At 37.8% G+C, this 19,303-nt stretch overlaps 1 protein-coding gene across 2 annotated transcripts; it reads left to right on the top strand.

Moving 5' to 3' along the window:
- The first annotated feature begins 40 nt into the window (after window positions 1–40).
- On the top strand, window positions 41–15,309 carry HMGCR (3-hydroxy-3-methylglutaryl-CoA reductase). Of its 2 annotated transcripts, none has more exons than XM_084503442.1 (20): window positions 41–196; window positions 2,357–2,552; window positions 3,363–3,474; window positions 4,025–4,112; window positions 4,237–4,321; window positions 5,684–5,789; window positions 6,539–6,645; window positions 7,110–7,226; window positions 7,640–7,791; window positions 9,052–9,296; window positions 9,417–9,589; window positions 10,124–10,318; window positions 10,917–11,075; window positions 11,212–11,369; window positions 12,358–12,463; window positions 13,451–13,621; window positions 14,223–14,363; window positions 14,464–14,622; window positions 14,823–14,977; window positions 15,121–15,309. In XM_084503442.1, the coding sequence occupies exons 2-20, from the start codon at window positions 2,388–2,390 to the stop codon at window positions 15,173–15,175; spliced, it is 2,649 nt and encodes an 882-aa protein (XP_084359568.1). In that variant the 5' UTR covers window positions 41–196; window positions 2,357–2,387; the 3' UTR covers window positions 15,176–15,309. The 2 variants fall into 2 exon arrangements, with proteins under 2 accessions (XP_084359568.1, XP_084359567.1); XM_084503441.1 differs by having other exon boundaries at window positions 63–196; window positions 9,420–9,589.
- The last annotated feature ends 3,994 nt before the right edge of the window (window positions 15,310–19,303 follow it).

Raw genomic sequence — 19,303 nt, 5'->3', positions numbered from 1 at the left:
CCCGGCGACGCGGCGGGTGACGCGGCGCGGGCCGGGCGTGGCGGCCGCTCGCCATTGGCTGCGCGATCGGGCGATGGCGGCGGCCGCGGCGCCGTGCCCCGGGTGTCCTTGCGCGGGGCGGGGCGGCCGCCTCAGTGCGCGGCGCGGCGCGGGGCGGCGAGGCCGGGCACGGAGCGGGCCCGGGCGGCCCGGAGCGGTGAGCGGCGGGCGGCGGGCGGCGGGCGGCGGGGGGGGGGGGGGGGGGGGGTGAAGCGGCCTCCCGAGGGGCCCGGCTCGGTGGGGGTGCCGCGGGGGCAGCGGGAGGTGGTTGCACGCTGAGCGGGACGGGAATCCCTGCTCTGCCCTGCCCAAACGTGAGGAAACTTGGATGGAATGTATTTCTGGGATGGCGTTTGCCTGGGCCTAGCAGCAGTTCTTTAACTGGTTTTATAAATGCCGGCAGTTAACATCGCTCGGAGCCGTATTTATAATTTTAAGCCTCGCGATGTCTCTATATCCTCATTTGATAACTGCTGATTTTTGGTTTTCCTGAAGCAGCCTTATATTCAACAGCACCAGTGTTTTTCCAGCATATTACCAGGCCTTTTGTATTTCCGTTTGTGTTTCAAAATCTTTGGGAGTAAGATATTACCCCGACCATATCTTTATCTTTCCGGTTAAATGGTACTGTCAGTGCTGCTGAGGAAAAAAAAAAACATAATGCTGCTGTGAAACAGTTCTGGAAGAACATAAATTCATAAAAGACTATGTAGGCAAATCCATAAAATGCTAAGCAGCTGATGTTAGAGGGGGAAAACAAGGCGTAATGTTGACCTTTAAAAGAATTTTTGGGGAAAAAGGCAAGCAAGCTGTCTTCGTTTGAGGGCTTTTCTTTTTTCTTCCTTCCTTTCAAAGGAAATGGAAAAAATTGTTCATGTGGAAGGCAGTACTCTTAATGATGTTACTCAGTAGGCTCCATCAGACACAAAAGTCCTGACACCTTCGCTGTGGGAGGATAAAGAAAAATACATCGGTGCTATTGATGCTTAGTAGGCGCTGGTAGGAAGGCAGTCTGACAACCAGCATGACTCTGGCATCTTGAGTAACACTGAGCAGATAGATTTCCTCGATTTATTATTTTCTACAACAAATTTCAGCTGCGTTTGTGGTGTCAGAGCACAAGAAATAAATAGCAAGACTGTCTTCCTGAAAGCCTGGTGGTTGGATTGTTAATTTCAAGGTAACATGAGTGGATTTCTATCCACTTCAGTGTGATGGTGTGGAGCCCTCAATCTGGTATGGAAACCTCCACAGTGCTGGGTTGGTACTGACATTATATATAGTTCTGTATTTGGAAGTAAAAGACAGAGTGCTATCTAAGTCTTTTGAACCTTAGTATGTGGCTATATAGTTAACATTCAGAGTAAGAGTTTTAGAAGTTGTTGATTATGTGCAATGGGAAAAGCAAAGTTCCGATACTAACGTATTTTAAGAGACAATTTTATGGCATTTTGTTTGTGCACTATAAAACATAAGTAAATATCCTCGATGAACTTGAAGTCTAAAGGTACAACACAGAGCAAATGGACCAGGATGCAGATTTTACAAGAGAAGGAGCATCCGTGTTCTCAGTTACGTGGAAAGGTGTGCGCATTTTTCCTGAATGTTTGTAATCCATTTAAAGCAAAGGGGATGATGAAATGCATCAGTAACCTGGGAATTAGTTACGGTACAGAGAACTGTTGCAGAATACTGTATTTGAGAAGGATTAGTGTATTTGAGGTGAAGAAAGAAATGCTTTGAATGTAATTAACTTGAATCAGCAAAGAATATTTATCAGCAAGTAGAGAAGACACAATTGAAGGAAGGTAACATTGAGATTCCTACTGCTGAAGTTGAGAATTACCAGCAATGGTTTGTTGGTAACTTGTTTAGTCAAAGTTAGTATCTTTTGATAGAAAGAAGCAACAGAATTTAGCGAGTGCTTACGTATGCTGGTGGTAAAAACAAGAAGTTGGAGTCAAAATGGTGTTGAAACTGCATGACAGTAGGAGGTACTAAAAAATGTGAACGTTAACTGAGAGTGGAGGAGAATTGTAAGCAAGGCACTTCAAAGAGATAAGGGAGATGTGTATTGTTTGTTTGTTTTAAGAAAAAAGTGGACTGAGAAGGCAGGAGCAGATCATACTAAATTTCAGAATACTAGAAATAAATATGTTTTTTAACAGAAATTTGAAGATGAGTTTCCTTACTCATCTGTTACATAGCTGGCTTTGAGACATCCTGAGAGATGACTTGCAAGAATTTATACAGCTCTGTCCTTTTCCCCTGAAACTCGAATTTGCTTGTGTGAAATATTTTTTTCTCGTTGTTGCAGGTTTGCTAAGGATAGAAAAACAGTCCTGAAAATGTTGTCCAGACTCTTTCGAATGCATGGCCTTTTTGTGGCTTCTCATCCATGGGAAGTCATTGTGGGAACGGTGACTCTCACCATCTGTATGATGTCGATGAAGATGTTCACTGGGAACGATAAGATCTGTGGCTGGAATTATGAATGCCCAAAACTTGAAGAAGTAAGGATTTAAATTCATGTTATACTACTTATTGTTAATCAGGTAATTGATGGGATCCAGTAGAATAAGATTAGGTTGTGATATATTAGAAGGAGTATAACTGTGGCAAAACCTCTTTATTGCCTTCTTTCCCATACTAGATTTTTAAAGCTGTATGCAAGCAGTGGTGTGCTGCAGAAGGTTTTCATCACACCTACAGCATCTCTCCTATGGGAAAAGGCTGAGAGAGCTGGGACTGTTGAGCCTGGTGAAGAGGAGTCTTGGGGCATCTTAGCTGTGTCTGTTAATCCCTGTAGGGAGGGTGAACGAGGACGAAGCCGGGCTCTTCTCAGCAGTGCCCAGGGCTAAGACAAGAGGCAGTGGGTACAGAATGGAACATAGGAGGTTACCCCTGTACACCAGGCAGCACTTCTGTACTGTGTAGGTGATGGAGCACAGACACAGGCTGCCTAGAGATGTGGTGTCTCCGTCCTTGGAGGTCTTCAGCCACCTGCCTGAGCATGGTCCTGGGCACCCTGCTCTGGGTGTCCCTGCTTGGGCAGGGAGTTTGGCCAGAAGGCCCTGCCAGCCTCAGCCATTCTGTGATTAAACCTAATATTTTTTTGTGAACAAGGATGTGATTAATATTTTGCAATATTTTATTTTTACGGCAGGCTAGCAATGATTGTTGTTTCATTCGGGGGGAAAAAAACAAAACACCTTCATCATAAGTGCTGCTTCACAGGGGATTTTTTTTATTGTTATTAGTGAAACCTAACAAGTTACTGATAAATGTAAACGCTAACTAAATCCCTTTTGTGTTTCATGCAGGATGTGCTGAGCAGTGACATCATAATACTGACAATCACACGCTGTATAGCAATCCTTTATATATATTTCCAATTTCAGAACCTAAGGCAACTTGGATCAAAATACATTTTAGGTACTCTATCTCATTTTCTATTTGGTGTATGCATTTTAATTGTTTGCTTTTTGTACTATAAATCAGTGATGAATGTTAGCACTTCATTACTTATATACAGAACAGGTTTACTTAGATCTATGCAGAACATTCTGCTGTCTAGAAAAAATTGAAATGCAATTTTGTAAGAGACATTGTGTAGGATTGTATAAACATTGGAAACACAACTCTTGAAATATCTATATATTATGCTAAACTCTAAAAATTAGTAATTAGTGCTGCTTAAGCCAGTTCTCATTTTTTCAGATAATAAATGAGAAGGTTTATGGCTTCTATTTTTCAAAGTCTTATTTTGAATACTGTACAAATCTTGGATTTAAATATCCTTATAAAAACTGCATCCATATCAGTTTGTACTTCAACTGCTCTTAATGCAGTCTGAGATGAGTTGTCATTCATTAACATCTAGATTGATTTAGAAGTATAAGTTTTTTTTGTTTATTTTGGTTTTGTTCACTCCCCCCCAAATATATGTGTGCGTGTATATAAATATTTTTGCTTTTTTTTTAAGGTATTGCTGGCCTCTTCACAATCTTCTCAAGCTTTGTTTTTAGTACAGTGGTAATTCACTTCTTGGATAAAGAATTGACAGGTTTAAAGTAAGTAGTGAATTATTGTTATGGATTTCTTGCTTGAATTTTTTTTCTTCAGTGGAGTAAATTTTAAATCTTGAATTTGATTACTAATGTGTTCCTGTTTGGTTTTTTTGTTTGTTTTTTTCAGTGAAGCTTTACCATTTTTCCTACTTCTGATCGATCTTTCAAGAGCAAGTGCATTAGCCAAATTTGCACTGAGTTCCAATTCACAGGTTAGTTTTTTTTTTTTCTTGCAGTGGGGCTTTTGCATTTAGTGTTCCTAGATGAAAAATCCACAGGGAGAGATGCACAGGTGAACGTGGTATTAGTGATACGCAAAAAGGATCAGATGTAATCTGTGTTCTGTACTGTCATTAATGCAGGTCAGTGTTCCAAGTGAAGAATATCCAGAATACCACGATACAGTCATGTTAGCTAAGTTAATTTTATGTATGAGTGCTTTATAAGATCAGAACTTTAAATGGCATTGCCTATACCTCTGTTAGGGAGGCTAGACCAAAGCCTTCCATAGAACAGTTATGGATAGGAAAATTATTCTGTAGGTCTCAGGAACAGCACATAAACAGATATCTAAAGTTATAATGCTAGTACAGGAAAAAGCATATTTCTAGACAAAATTCAGAACAAATATGGCATATTTATGGCATACAAGCACAATCTTGCTCTAATTTTGGAAATCTACTCGGAGATGCTCAAAACCTGCCTGGACATGGTTGTGCCTGACCTGCAGTAGCTGTCCCAGGCTGAGCAGGAGGATTGGACCAGATGACCTCCAGAGGTCCATTCCAACCTAAACCATTCTGTGATACATTAATGCTGTTAATACAGCACAATGTGAAGAATAAACAGTATGTTTTGCCCATTGTACACAGGAATGTTTATTTCTTAATATTCTATGTTGTAAAAAAAATTAATTTCACTTCACTATGTAAATGTGACTATAGCCTTCCTTATTTATTTATTTTTTAAATCACAAATACATTTTCACTACAGCTTTTCCTTGATTGAAATTAATCAAACGGGGAAAAAAACAAAACAGCAGTGGACCCCTAGAGTTATCCATGCCTGGCATTTGGAAAAAGTTCATTTCTTTTTGCCAGGGGAAAACTTCAGTATCTTTTATATTCCTTTTTTTTTTGGTTAAGCTGAGTCTAGATAGTTACAGAAAGAAATACAACAAAAGTTAGGTTACAGATATCTGGTTAGAAGAACTTTTGAGATGTCATGACAGAAGCAGTTTTGTCTTAAGGTGTAGAACTCTTAATTTTCTGAATGTACATTAATTAAAGTCTGTGCTCATCGTTGTCATAGGAGCCTAGAATAGTGATGAACCAAAGATGAAGAATTTGGAAATTAAATAACCCTGTTGCATAAATAAAGACTGTCAAAGCATAACAGCTTATGAGAAACCAAGCAATTAAAGAATGCGTTCTATCCACAGTAGTTCATTTTTCAATGTCTGTTTTATGAAGCCTTAGCACTATAACAGTCAATTTACTAATCATGTTATGCATGTTGTACCTTACTTTGATTTTTTTGTCCTTATTGTAATGGAGAGAATTTTTTCCTTTTAGGATGAAGTAAGAGAAAATATTTCACGTGGAATGGCAATTTTAGGTCCCACATTTACACTGGATGCACTTGTGGAGTGTCTTGTGATCGGTGTTGGTACTATGTCAGGTGAGTGATCAAGTCTAAAGGTCTAAGTCTTGCCAGTTTTTTTTTTTTTTTAAAAAAAAAAAAAAAAAGGCTGAAATGAAACACATTAAGTGTTTCAAGAAATGTGTTATCTATGGGAACGGAAAGCCAATCTATTTGTTTGGCTATTTTGGGGGACAGAGAAAGAGGGGGAAATTTATGTTGATAAGCAGTTTTCCTGTTTATATGTAGGAAAAAACTCGTTGTGGTATAGCATATAGTTATTTTTTTCTTGCTGTTGTTTTAACTTTTGAATGATTTACACTGCTAGCTCATTTATCTTTATTAAGGGCATTCTGTAATGTGTAACTTTAACACTTGTGAAAGTGCAGGTGGGGCACATATTCTTATTTCCTGAACACTTAATTGGCCATCTTTTACAAGGGTTTTCATTACATAATGTTGGTTAACTGATCTTTGCTTAGATAAGGGAAGAGTTTCAAACTTCCAGCATAAAGCTTTAAAAATCATAGTAAACTAATTATTTTTATTTACATTTACGCTTTACAATTTTTGTGTAAATACATATTGTGCTTAGAACAGGCTAATACAAAATGTCAGGGCTTAATGTGGTTATTTTTCATTAATCTAGGCAATTCCTTCTATAATCTGCAGTGTCAGTTTAATGGTTTCAGAAACTGTTCTTCAAGTATTATAAAAAGCCTCATTGCATATTCAAATGTAAAAAAAAAAAAATAAAAAAAAACACGCTTTTTTTTATTTTTTTGTAGGTGTGCGACAACTTGAAATTATGTGCTGTTTTGGCTGTATGTCTGTTCTTGCCAACTATTTCGTCTTCATGACCTTCTTTCCAGCTTGTGTGTCTCTGGTATTAGAGGTAAGACCCACCTAAAGACAGCAATTGAGCTTAGTATTCAGACCCTGCACTTCTGCTAGGCTATGCATTTCTTCACTGAGGTATATGCCAGCATGTTTGTCTTCCTTTTGAAGTGAGCAGAGGGAATGCACAGAAAGAGTTACTGTGGCTCTGCTGATGGGCAGTAACTTCTTAATGCTACTGTAAACAAATCACAGTCAACGGTCTGAGTTCTAATCTAAAGCAAAGGAGGGAAAAAAAAAAACAAAGCAGTTTAAATTAATGGCTATCCAGGGTTTCTCACTGTTTAAACTCTAATATAGACTCTACAGTAGACTGTATACCAATTCTTTTGTTGACAAATTTGATTTAAAAAAAAAAAAAACTTTTTTGGTAAATAAGCTTTAACACTGTATTTCTATTTGATCACTTGCTTGTTCTTCAGATAGCTGCTAAATAAAACCTGGTTTTATTTGTTTTTACAGCTTTCCCGAGAGAGTCGTGAAGGACGTCCGATATGGCAGCTTAGCCATTTTGCTCGTGTTCTGGAAGAAGAAGAAAATAAACCAAATCCTGTAACGCAGAGGGTCAAAATGATTATGGTTTGTGGCTTTATTTCACCTGTTATTATGCAGTCAGTAAGGTGTCTTTGGAAAACTAATAAAGCCTTTGTTTTCTGTAGACTAGTGTTCTGCAGTCCATTGCTCTAGCTAACTGTGGTAGTTTTTAATCATGTCCCATGTATATACATTTACAGTCTTCCTGCGTATGCCATTTCTATATAAAACTCTTCTGGCTTTTCATGTGTACATGTGTTCAGATTCCTCTGCTTACTAATGAGGAAGAGGAAGACTGTGCTGGGTACTAAATGATGTAGATGGAAGGAGGACAGAACCCTTTAGCTTTAGACTTGTGAGGCATGGGAAACAAAAAATGAAAACAATTAATTTTAGTAGGTTAGATAACTAATTACAGTTGAAAAAAATATTTGTCTGTCTTTTTGTTTTTAATACAGTCACTGGGTTTGGTTCTTGTTCATGCCCATAGTCGGTGGATAGCAGAACCAACTTCTCAAAACAGTACAGCAGAAAATTCAGTGGGATTGGATGAGAACGCACCAAAGAGGATTGAACCTAATGTTTCACTATGGCAGTTCTACCTTTCTCGGTAAGTGACTTCACATAAGAGACAAGTGTGTCATGGTGTATTCTCCAGGCAGTGGTCCTTAGGGTGCAACAGCAACAAACCTACAAAGCTGACCAGAATTTCTGGAAACCTAAGATGACATTTTGTAAGAAATACTTCAATATTTTGCTATACTTTAGTCTCCTTGAAGTAATAAGAAAGATCAGGAGGCAGCTCTACTGGATGCATCATAACTGGGACTGGAGGGCTGGAGCACCTCTCCTTTGAAGAGAGGCTGAGGCAGCAGGAGCTGTTCAACCTGAGATGGCTCTGGGGAGACCTCCATACCTAAAGAGGGCCTGGGGAAGGACTCTGTCAGGGATTGTAGTGATAGGACAAGGAGTAATGGTTTTCAACTAAAAGAGGGTAGATTTAGATTAGATATTAGGAAGAAATTCTTTACTATGGGGGTGGTGAGGCACTGGAACAGGTTGCCCAGAGAAGATGTGGATGTGCACTTCCCAACACACAGTGTTCAAGGCCAGGTTGGATTGGGCTTTAGGCAACCTCGTGTAGTGGGTGAGGGCCCTGACCATGGCAGGGGGGTTGGAAATAGATGGTATTTAAAGTCCCTTCCAACCCAAACTATTCTGATTCTATGATAACACCATCTTTTCCCAACAACCCTGTCACTTTTCAGAGCACACTGAAAAGTTAAGCTTTCTGACTGTGCTAGTGTCGTTATTTCTGCAGTCTCTGACCATTCACATAAAAGTATAAAAAGAGATCCATGTCAGTATTGCTTTTGCCTCAGCTCATCTGAAAGCTGAGCAGCTGTGGTTCAGTATTTCTTCTGAGAATTCAGAACTGTGTCTTACAGAGTATTTTCCCCCCGTCTCAGAAATTCAGCTTGCACCACAGTAGTCATTAGTGGCAGAGGATGATAATTGATTGACTCTTTCTACTTTATAATTGGGAGATAGGTGTTAAATGAATATGATTTACCTGTTGAATAGTGATTATTGTAGTCATTTCTTTTACTGAGACTGCTCTTTAACTAAGATTTTGTAAATAGTTAATGAAATCTGAAAATACATATGCTAATAATACAAAGAAAGAATTCTCTACCCTAAACTAGCACACTTGAATTCCCTGTTAGAAAATGTGTTTTGACTGGCATCTGAATAAGTGTATAAATGATGATCAAACTACTGTCCTTCCTAAAAGAAATGGGTGTCAGAACGTTGTTAAAACACACAAATCATATCATACATTTAATTATTGATTTTTGTCCTTTTATAGAATGGCCAGTATGGATATTGAGCAAGTAATCACTCTTGGATTAGCCCTTCTTCTTGCTGTGAAATACATCTTTTTTGAGCAAGCAGAGACTGAATCCACGCTTTCACTGAAGAATCCCATAATATCTCCAGTGATGGTTCAGAAGAAGGTCCCTGAGAACTGTTGCAGGAAACAATCTGGACTTTTGAAAAACAATCTGAAATCTAACACAGTAGAAGCAGCTTCTGTTCCCAGAGATGACAATGGTAATTTTTAGCATCTGAGTCTTTGCAACAGATAATGAAAACCTGTATTAGCATGTTATATTTGAAAACAAAACTTAAGATTTTTGTAAACCAAAGTTCATTTTAATTATCTTTATACAGCAGAAGTCATAAAACCTGTATTAGCAGAGTCATCAACCAAGGCTACGTTTGTAGTTGGCAGCAGCAACGCTGTGGAAACTACCTCAGTTATTAATAGAAAAGAGGAGGAAATCGAGTTACCTAAAGAACCTCGTTCTATTGAGGAATGTGTTCGTATTCTTGGAAATGCAAAGGTATAGAAAAAACTTTTTTATAGCTTCTGACAAAATCTGATTTAAGAACTTTTGCAGTTTGTTTTCTGGCTTTGAAATGATCCCATTGATGTTAAAGAGTTACATGGCTTTAAGAACTTGTAAAGGAGAGGTGGAGAACACAAATCCCTTTCATAAGTTATTTCTGCTCCAGTCAGTTTCTGTTGCATTTATTTCTTAATAGAGATGAGGAAATCAGAAGGGTGTATGGTTTTTGAAGTTTTACATGAAAAGTCTTCTATTATGATTATCTCTCTCCAAGATGGGGCTGGAGAGAAGAAGCAGCTTCATTGTTCATGGCATACCAAGTACTTGAGGTTTCATTAAGTTCAGTTATAAGAGGGTGTAAAAAGTTTTATAGTAGGCCAGGATATGATCAAAAACCTGACATTGGCAGTTCTTTTAGATAGGATCTGATCTTACCAAAGTAAAGTTACCTTCTTTCATTTGGAAACGTTTAAAAGGATTTTCACCAACAGAATCTATGCTTACTTTCTCCATCCTTTACATTTCCAGAAGGGAGCAAAATTCCTCACTGATGCTGAGGTTATCAGCTTAGTTAATGCTAAGCATATTCCTGCATACAAACTGGAAACCCTGATGGAAACTCAGGAGCGAGGCGTGTCCATTCGCAGACAGATGTTATCACAGAAACTCCCTGAACCTTCTTCTTTGCAATATCTTCCTTATAGGAACTATAATTATTCTTTGGTAAGTAAAAAGCAGACGAGTAAAACTCACCGTGAACAGTTTTAAAAATCTATGAAACATTTGCTTAAAGTGATAAGTGTGAACTAACTAACAAGCTTGGTCAAAACTGATATTAAAAAAAAAAAAAAAGGCAAATATATGGCACTAGCTTTTACTGCTTCAATGTTTCTAAACCTAGAGAAGTAAGTTAGTTTTGTAGCTTACCCAAAAATATTTCCAACCAAGATATGCAGTTGCCTTATCTCATAAATGTGTAATTCTGCCAATACTGAGGATAAGTTCAGGTGAATGAATATATTACGCTGATCTCAAGTTAAAATGAAAACTTATTTAAAATTCACTTAACGCTATTAAATTTTGAAGAGCATTTAAGACTTAGTAAGATTTAATAGATCCGTCAAATACTTGATTTTAACAGTATCATCTGTTGAAAACTATAGCTACAGCTCTTGGGGCTGGGAATTGTTTGCTTTATCCATAGGATTGTGGGTTTCTAGCTAAGATACCTTGCTGTAGTCACATAAACAGTTTGTAGCATGATACTGTGCCACTCAACTCGTAATCTTGCTGATACCTTTTTGTATTATTTTTTTACAAGGTTATGGGAGCTTGCTGTGAGAATGTGATTGGCTATATGCCTATTCCTGTAGGCGTAGCAGGACCATTGTATCTGGATAACAAAGAGTTTCAGGTTCCGATGGCAACAACAGAAGGATGTCTTGTAGCAAGCACCAATAGAGGATGTAGAGCAATATGTGTAAGTACCATTTGACAAGCTTAAACTTTCTGTAAAGCGTATTTGGGGGTGATAGAAGGCATATTTTTGACTTAATAAAAGCTAAAATTCAGTTTCAGCGATCTTATTTTGTTTCCTCTTCTGCTTTGATTTGTAGCTCGGTGGAGGAGCAAGTAGCCGCATTCTAGCAGATGGGATGACTCGAGGACCTGTTGTAAGGCTGCCCAGCGCTTGCCAGGCTGCAGAAGTGAAGGCTTGGCTCGAAAGCCCTGAAGGCTTTAAAATAGTGAAAGAAGCTTTTGACAGCACTAGTAGGTTAGTACAGTGGTTATTGTGGCCTTATTTCCTGATACAAGGCTTCTGTGAATGGTAGAAAGCTCCTAATTTTATTTCTGCATGCTGCAGTGCAGGAAATGGCACATTTCATTTTGCCTATCCCATATAGTGTGAATCTTAAGAAAACAGAAGTTACTCTGCCTTTACAGCTAGGCTAGTAATAAACATTTTGCAGTAAGTGGTAAACAATTGTGTCATATCAACAAATACCCTTGCTTTGTATTAATGCATTATTTATTTTGCCTAAACAGTAAAAAAAAAAAACAACAACAAAAAAACATTAAAGCTCTAAAACTCAGCTGTATTTTTTGTAGCACTATACTAAAAGTAATTTAAGCTTTGGAATCTAGCTCTACTAATAATATTACTAATATGATGGTTCCAGTGAATATAGGGTAAATTAAAACTAGAGCAGAAACATTTAAAAAAAAATAAAACTGTATTAAGAATAAGTTTATTTCAAATCCTAGAGTTTCTTCTAAGACTTAGGATTACTTGCTTTGTTAATGAAATCTTTCTGTAAATCTTCCTAATCCGTTTTGTTTCTTACTGATCCTACAAGCATTGACCACGGACATGCATGTATTTTGGTGATAATCAACTCATGCTGCTGTTTAAGTGCAGTATTTCCCAGTTCCTGATTGCCCTTACTCTGTAGGAATAAGGCTTTGATTTATGGAGCTTGCACCATTGCTGAAGATGGAAGAGATTTTGCCGTGCTGTAAAACTGACATAAAATTTTCCAAGGTCTAGAAAGCATAAAAAGGCAACCAATGCTCTCAGGAGCAGTACACTTTGAAGTATTTACTTAAGAGAACTATATGCATGGTAGCTGAAGATTTTTTCCTATGCTGAGGGAGGAGAACAGATGGCAGATAGTGCTGTTAACTACACTGTGCTACGAGTTACTGTCATTTTGCTACTTAAAATTCTGAAGGATTTTAGTAATCATTACATTTTCTTGCAGGTTTGCCCGCCTACAAAAACTTCTCATAAGTTTGGCTGGTCGGAACCTTTATATCCGTTTTCAGTCAAGAACAGGGGATGCAATGGGAATGAATATGATTTCCAAAGTAAGGCTCAGACCCTATAAGTCTTTTTAATAAATGTGTATTTCTGTTAAAATAAATTGTATGCTATTAATTTGTGATTACCTGGTATGTGAAGCTGGAAAGTGAAAAACAAGATGCAGCTCTGTTCGCAGTGCTATAAAACAATATATATATATAAATGGTTGTTCTTTTTGAGCATAAACAAGAAGAGGATGAGAACAACCAAAGAAAAAAAGGTTAAAGTAACTTTGTATTTTTTTTTTTTAAATAAAGTATTCCTGATAATATAGAAGTTAAGCTGCTCATTCTGTTGTTTTGGGCCAAAGATTTATTTTACCCATCAGTAATTAATCTGTTACTGTGTTTATCACTTTTTCCAAATAAAGGATGAGGAATCTGGTAAGTGCCAGCAGGATAGTTTGGTCTTTATTTTTTAAATATGAATGTGGAAGACCATTAAACAGCATAAGGCATCATATGTGTCATGTCTGAGATAGAATCAGCAGTCAATATTAAAGTCTATATAAAGGTTCTATATAAAATTTCTTAGAACCATTACAGAAATGAGTCTGTCCCTAGATAAGTACTAAATAAAGCAGACCTTCTGTCTGATTTCCTAGTGTAGAGAAGCTCTTTACAACTGCATTCAAAATGAATTAATTTCTTGCCTGTCATGTTTGACTTGGTTCATGCTGTTATCTCTAGTATGGGAAATGTATGCCTTTTCTCCTGGAATGTATCCAGAGAATCCATACATACTGGCAAGAACCCAGTGCTGTTTGTTATTCTCTATGTAATTCTCAGAATGTAGAGAAAGGATGGTGATTGTGCTACCATATGTGCCTGTTTCAGGTTTCTTGTGGAATTCTGTTCTTTTCCTCATCTGTAATTAGTGATCTGATTAGACTGCATCTGATCTTGCTATTCCAGTGGTCTTGAGTAGCTTGCTTTGCAACCATAATCGATACGCTAACAATTAATGATACATACCTGTTTCTGTTCTAACAGGGTACTGAAAAAGCTCTGGCAAGACTTAATGAGGAGTTTCCGGATCTTCAGGTTATAGCTATCAGTGGTAACTACTGTACAGACAAAAAACCTGCTGCTATAAACTGGATAGAAGGAAGAGGGAAGTCTGTTGTCTGTGAAGCAGTCATTCCAGCTAAAGTTGTTAAAGAAGTAGGTGTCTGCATTCTTTTTACTTAGTTTGGTTCATAAAAATGTATGCATATTACAAAATTGATACACATTTTAAGTCATTAACTGTTAGTTGCGTTCCTTGTAAGGTTATTCCCGTGTGTATTTTCAGACTATTGCTGTACAATATATCACTTCACATGAGAATCTCATAGATTATATATTCTTTATCTTTGAAAGGCCAGTGAAAGGAAAATGTGCTATATATTTAATCTATTCGAAAGCATTAGGAGTTTCATTTTTTTCCTTTGAAAAATTACACCACAGCCTGATAGACTTTTACAGATTAAAGTCAGTAATTTTTATCAATTCACTCATTTGTTGTCTTTTGCGCAAACATGGCATTCTTGTCAAAGTTTATATACCCCCTACAACAGGAGAAACTGATGATTAAGTGATACCAGTTATTCTGAAGCTGCGTTACTGTCTTGCATGATTTTGAACAAAAGTAAAAGTAGGCATCTATGACAACGATTGAGTCAAATTTCCATATGGAAGCAAATGAGGTTGGGGGGGAGGGCTGATTAACATGAAATAGGGTATTTCTACTCCTGATTAAGGGACAACCTATCACTTTGTTTAGGTACTGAAGACAACTACTGAAGATATAGTTGAAGTGAACATAAACAAAAATTTGGTGGGTTCTGCTATGGCTGGCAGCATAGGTGGCTACAACGCACATGCAGCAAACATTGTTACAGCTATCTATATTGCCTGTGGTCAGGTAAGTTTGTTTATACCGAATCAGCTTTTCTTTAGTAGAGTAGCTCTTAACTGAACACTTCAGTTGAATGTGATGTTTTTTTCTTCTTCCTGATCTAAAGGATGCTGCACAGAATGTGGGCAGCTCTAACTGCATCACTTTGATGGAGCGGACTGGTGCCACCAATGAAGACCTGTACATCAGCTGTACGATGCCATCTATAGAAATAGGAACTGTTGGTGGAGGCACCAACTTGCTTCCACAGCAGGCCTGTTTGCAGGTATAAAGCAGGAAGCTTCCTGAATCAAAGCTTGCTTTCACATTGTTTTTATTATGTTCCACTGTTGTGTGAATTAAGCTTAATATTAAAGAAATTTAAAGCTAGCTGATTAGATGTAATTTATAAAAACTTGAATATTCAAATTTAGCATAAATTTACTTAGTTTTCACAGTGTAATACATCATTTTTTTTCCCTCCAGATGTTAGGGGTTCAAGGTGCAAGCCAAGATAACCCTGGTGAAAATGCCCGTCAGCTTGCTAAAATAGTATGTGCTACAGTGATGGCTGGGGAGTTATCTCTAATGGCAGCTCTTGCTGCTGGGCATCTAGTCAAAAGCCACATGACCCACAATAGGTAAGAAATTTCCTATCTTTCTCTGCTATTTGCCCTTTTTACAAGTATACATGATCAATAACAATTATATTAATATTTGTAACATTTAGCAACAGTCTGTCACTGTAATGTAACTGACTTGGTTATCTTACTGTTTTTATCAGGTCAAAAATAAATCTACAAGATCTGCAAAGAACCTGCACCGAGAAGGCAGCTTGAATACTAAAGCTTTGAAATGAAGAATTGTTCCACCAACTGACTAGGCGCACAGGAAAAAAAAAATGTAATCTGTGAAGTTTAGAATGAAAATCACCTTTGATTCAGATTTCCATGGACGATAAACTGAGAGATAATGGACTTGCGTGAGACTATTTCTTCAGTGGTTAGAGATAACTTCATGAAAGAAGTCCTGTCAGCTGTCTTGAACATAGCTTTGGAATTCTCACTCTTACACATCATCTTCTGAAGGGTCAGTCCTATGTTTTTACAAGTTGACATTACTTCAACTTGTAAACTCCTAGTAACTAGCAAGGTGAAAAGTGATATGTACTTTGTACAGTTGTTTGTTTTGTTGGTGGCTTTTTTCCTTTTTTCTTTTTTGTTAGTTGGTTTGTCCAACCTTGGCTTGAATGCACTGGTCCTTCGTAAAGTGATGGCAAACCTGATCACTTACCATGAACTCCCAGTTTTAATTTCTTTCAGATGTTAATGTTAGGTCTTTGGCTCCAAGACCTTTTTATTAAATCACATTAGTTTTATAGAAACCTCTGTCAATATATAGTACTTCTTTGCTGCTGCTTCAGCTAAGCAGCATTCAATATTTTAACTCTACAGTTTAGGATATTCCTTTAAAGAAAACTTGTGACCTACAAAGTGCTGACCTTTTAAATCTAGTATGTACTGAAGTGGGGAAAATATCTCAACTATTCTGTCATTTTCTTCAGGTACAAAAAATTGAAACTGATCACATGTCAGAGCATAATAATTTAAGCAAATGCAGCTTCTTGAACTTCTTGGTTAGGAGTGCATTCAGACAACAAAAGTCAGTAACAGATGTTTACACTTCTTAAAAGAAGTCTCTTAATGTACAACGTGTTTGCATATTGCTAAATGTTTTTTGTTTTTAGTGTTTGACACTTATTCCCCAGGAATAAGTGTGTATCCACTGCTTATGCTGAGATCAAATGAAGCCAGAAAATCATACTGTTCTTTAATGCTACAGGTTTTTTTTAATGTTTTAATTCTTTTTTTTTATTATTATTTTTTGGGGGGGCAGTGGAGTATTTATTTAAGAAGTCTTTTTTAAATGAAAAGTACTAATTAAAGGAATTCAGTGAAATGACATGTTAATACAGCAGATTTTGTATTAAAATATTGTATTTGGACCAGTGAAGCAGTCTCAGGTGTTCTTAATGTAATAGAGAAAACACAATTGTATTCTAGTTTGATTCACTTTTTGGAAGATTGTTAAATGCCTTCCCCTGTCTAGTTGATCACAGGAGGGAAATTGTTAATATGCTTGATGATGATTTTTAGGGGGAGAGGGGTGGAAAGGGATTTAGGGTGGAATCAGTGGATTGGACTAGCTGGATTTTGTAGAGGAATGCAGTGGCATTTTTCATGGGGTGACAAGCAGAGGTGCTCTTCAAAGTGCAACTTTGATATAAATCATGATGAGTTGTTTTGTAGTACATCAACCAATTAATATTACTGTAATGAGCTCATAAAGCTACTGTGCAAGCATGAAGTCATACATGCTAGATATGCTATGATAGCATGTAAATACCATGAATGTTTATCTTCCTGCAGTATTGTTGTTAATAGCTACCATTTTATTTAAGGAGGAACTACTTGGTTTCTATGTTCATTCAGTGAGCTTATTTAAAGTAACACTGTACTGGCAATAAATGGTCATTCAGTGTTCATTTTGGTGGATTTAACTGACATTCTGTCTTGCAGAATTAACATTTTGTATTATTACTAAATTGTGTACATTTTGGTACAGAACTACTTTTTCAGTTTCAGTAAAACAATGGAAAACTTACTGGTTTAATTGTGATATTTTAAGGTTATCTTATGACACTGATCTTATTAAGCAACATAAAATGAAGCTTAAGGACTGCAATACAGTACTCAACACAGTGGGGATATGATACTAGAATATTTTATTGCAGAAGCCTGTAAACATTAAATAAAATAAAAGCTAAATTGTGTGGTTTGTCCATTTCACTTCAGCATTAGTGGTACCTTTTGTTAAGGCTTATTTGTGTGTTCTTTATGTTTCCCACAAAATTGTTGAATTGTACTTCTGGCAGTTTCTCATGTGTCTACTAAAATAAATTTCAAACCTACTTTTTTAAGTTACCACCTGAATTCTAAACACAGCTTTCACCCAGAAACTATATTTTTATTGAAATAGGCAGTACTGCCTATGTTCTTGCAAGATGTATTAGTATGGAAAAGTGAAAGAACATCTTAGGATCACATCAACAACTGCCTGATAATACAAGTTCTGCTATTGTGCATTTCCTTTAAAAGATTAAAAGAACAGATATGATCTTTATATATGTATTTTTCCTTTTCCTCACCTGTTTGATCTTTGTCACATCCATCACTCTAATCAACCAGACAAAGCAATCTGCATTCTTTTCCAGTCTCCTCAGTGCTATGCATTTTATACCAGAATCACAGGTTACCCTTTCATATCTGTTAAAATTTAGGGAACTACAGGATTCCTATTTCACTGCCTGCAGTAGGGTATTTCAATACCACTGCAAAATATGGGTAGTCTGACTTTCCATGGTAAAACCAACTCAGCTGTCTGGAATCAGGTTCCCAAAGCTGCAGCAAACTAAATGCTATATTATTACAATTACTGTAGTTTTTTTTCAAATACTTTAAAATCCTGGCAAAATAAAATTGTAAAAGCTGCTTGGGAGCTAGTCTGCTTCCCCTTTTACTTCCTTTTATGTCCTGATTCTGCTTTCACCCTGCTACACTGCAAGTCCCACTCCTGCTGTCTGACAGTTTTGCAGGTATAAGGCTTGGGAGTGCTGTAGCTCCAGCTCTCACTAATTACATTTTATTTTTTTTTGTCCACTATGATTTCAGCCAGACTAAGAAGTTATCAGTGAAGCATCCCTTATCTAATCTTACTGGCAGGATGAGTTGCTTTGCTCACACACTGAGGGGGTGCAGACCATGTTCATACCTAACATAGGTGTGCTGCCAGAAGCCTGTAGCAGACGCTTTCTTGGTTACTAAATGTGTGTGTGTCAGCAAAGACCCCCAGCAAGGAGTTGTCTGGCAGGCATGCCAGCTCCCAGAAAAGAGTGGGGCTGTGAATCAGCTTCATTCCCACAAAAGGGTTTCAGTTCATCCAGACTGATTCTGGATGTCAACACACAGCACTGTCCGGACAGTTCATATTCCTGGCATGAACCCTTGCTGCTAATGCAAATACAGTTCTGATAAAAGCTGTGGCAGAGGACCCACCCTCCCTCTCCTAGCTGCCTTTCAAATTGAAGTGAGACTTCTTGCTGCTCATAGCGCTTTTAAGATGTATCATCCCTGCCTGTCTTCTGGGACATGTCTCACCTCCTTTGAGGTTCTTTCCTTTTTCCTGCATCACTTTGCTTATGGCAGTAACACTGCATGACACCTGCTGGTACAGAGAGACAACGGTTTGGGTTTCAAGCAGTGCCCTCATTATTCCTGCAACAGCATCTCTGTTCTGTAGATACTCTCTGTTGCCTCAGGTGAAGTTTGTATTTCAGGCAGCTGTATCTTACTTTAGTTGCAATTGCATCCAGTGATGCTCCTAGTGCTGACAATTCTGGGTCTTGTCCTCCTACACAGAGATTGCTGCTGGGCCCAACGTTGCCTTGTACCATCCTCTGGGAGGAGGTCTGCCTCTGAAGCTTCCCTTAATCTAGAGTGCTCTAGGGCCCTTGCACTGTATAATACATTACAATGCAAAATTACCTACTGTCCCATCTTCACCACTGCTTTATACATGTATTCAGTCAGTTTCATAATCTACTAAGGGGAACACTAAGGGCTTTAGCTCCAGCTTTTTAGGTTCTTCCCCAGTCACAGAACCCAACAGCATTCCTGCTAGGACTCTTAGGCTATCTGTAAAGATGTGGTGGGGTGACTGAGACTGGCAACCAAGCCCCTAGCTAGCTGACTGCCCAGCTGCTTCAGCAGAATGCTGGAGAATCGTAAGGGCATGGGTGAGAAAACAAAGCTGCTCTACTCTCACACTGTGTTAAAATGCTGTTCTCTGAGAACAAATGGAAAGCAGTCCCACAGTAAGGGTGAGTTAGAATCAGAGAATTACAAAAT

Source organism: Aythya ferina (genome assembly GCF_964211825.1).
Source record: "Aythya ferina genome assembly, chromosome: Z".
NCBI lineage: Eukaryota > Metazoa > Chordata > Aves > Anseriformes > Anatidae > Aythya > Aythya ferina.
This window is presented reverse-complemented; position numbering and strand designations above follow the sequence as displayed.

Coding starts and splice junctions, on each gene's coding strand:
- HMGCR (XM_084503442.1), top strand. CDS start 2,388: ATGTTGTCCAGACTCTTTCGAATGCATGGCCTTTTTGTGGCTTCTCAT. Junction 5,790..6,538: donor CGGTGTTGGTACTATGTCAG/GTGAGTGATCAA, acceptor ATTTTTTTGTAG/GTGTGCGACAACTTGAAATT. Junction 13,622..14,222: donor CAGCTAAAGTTGTTAAAGAA/GTAGGTGTCTGC, acceptor CACTTTGTTTAG/GTACTGAAGACAACTACTGA.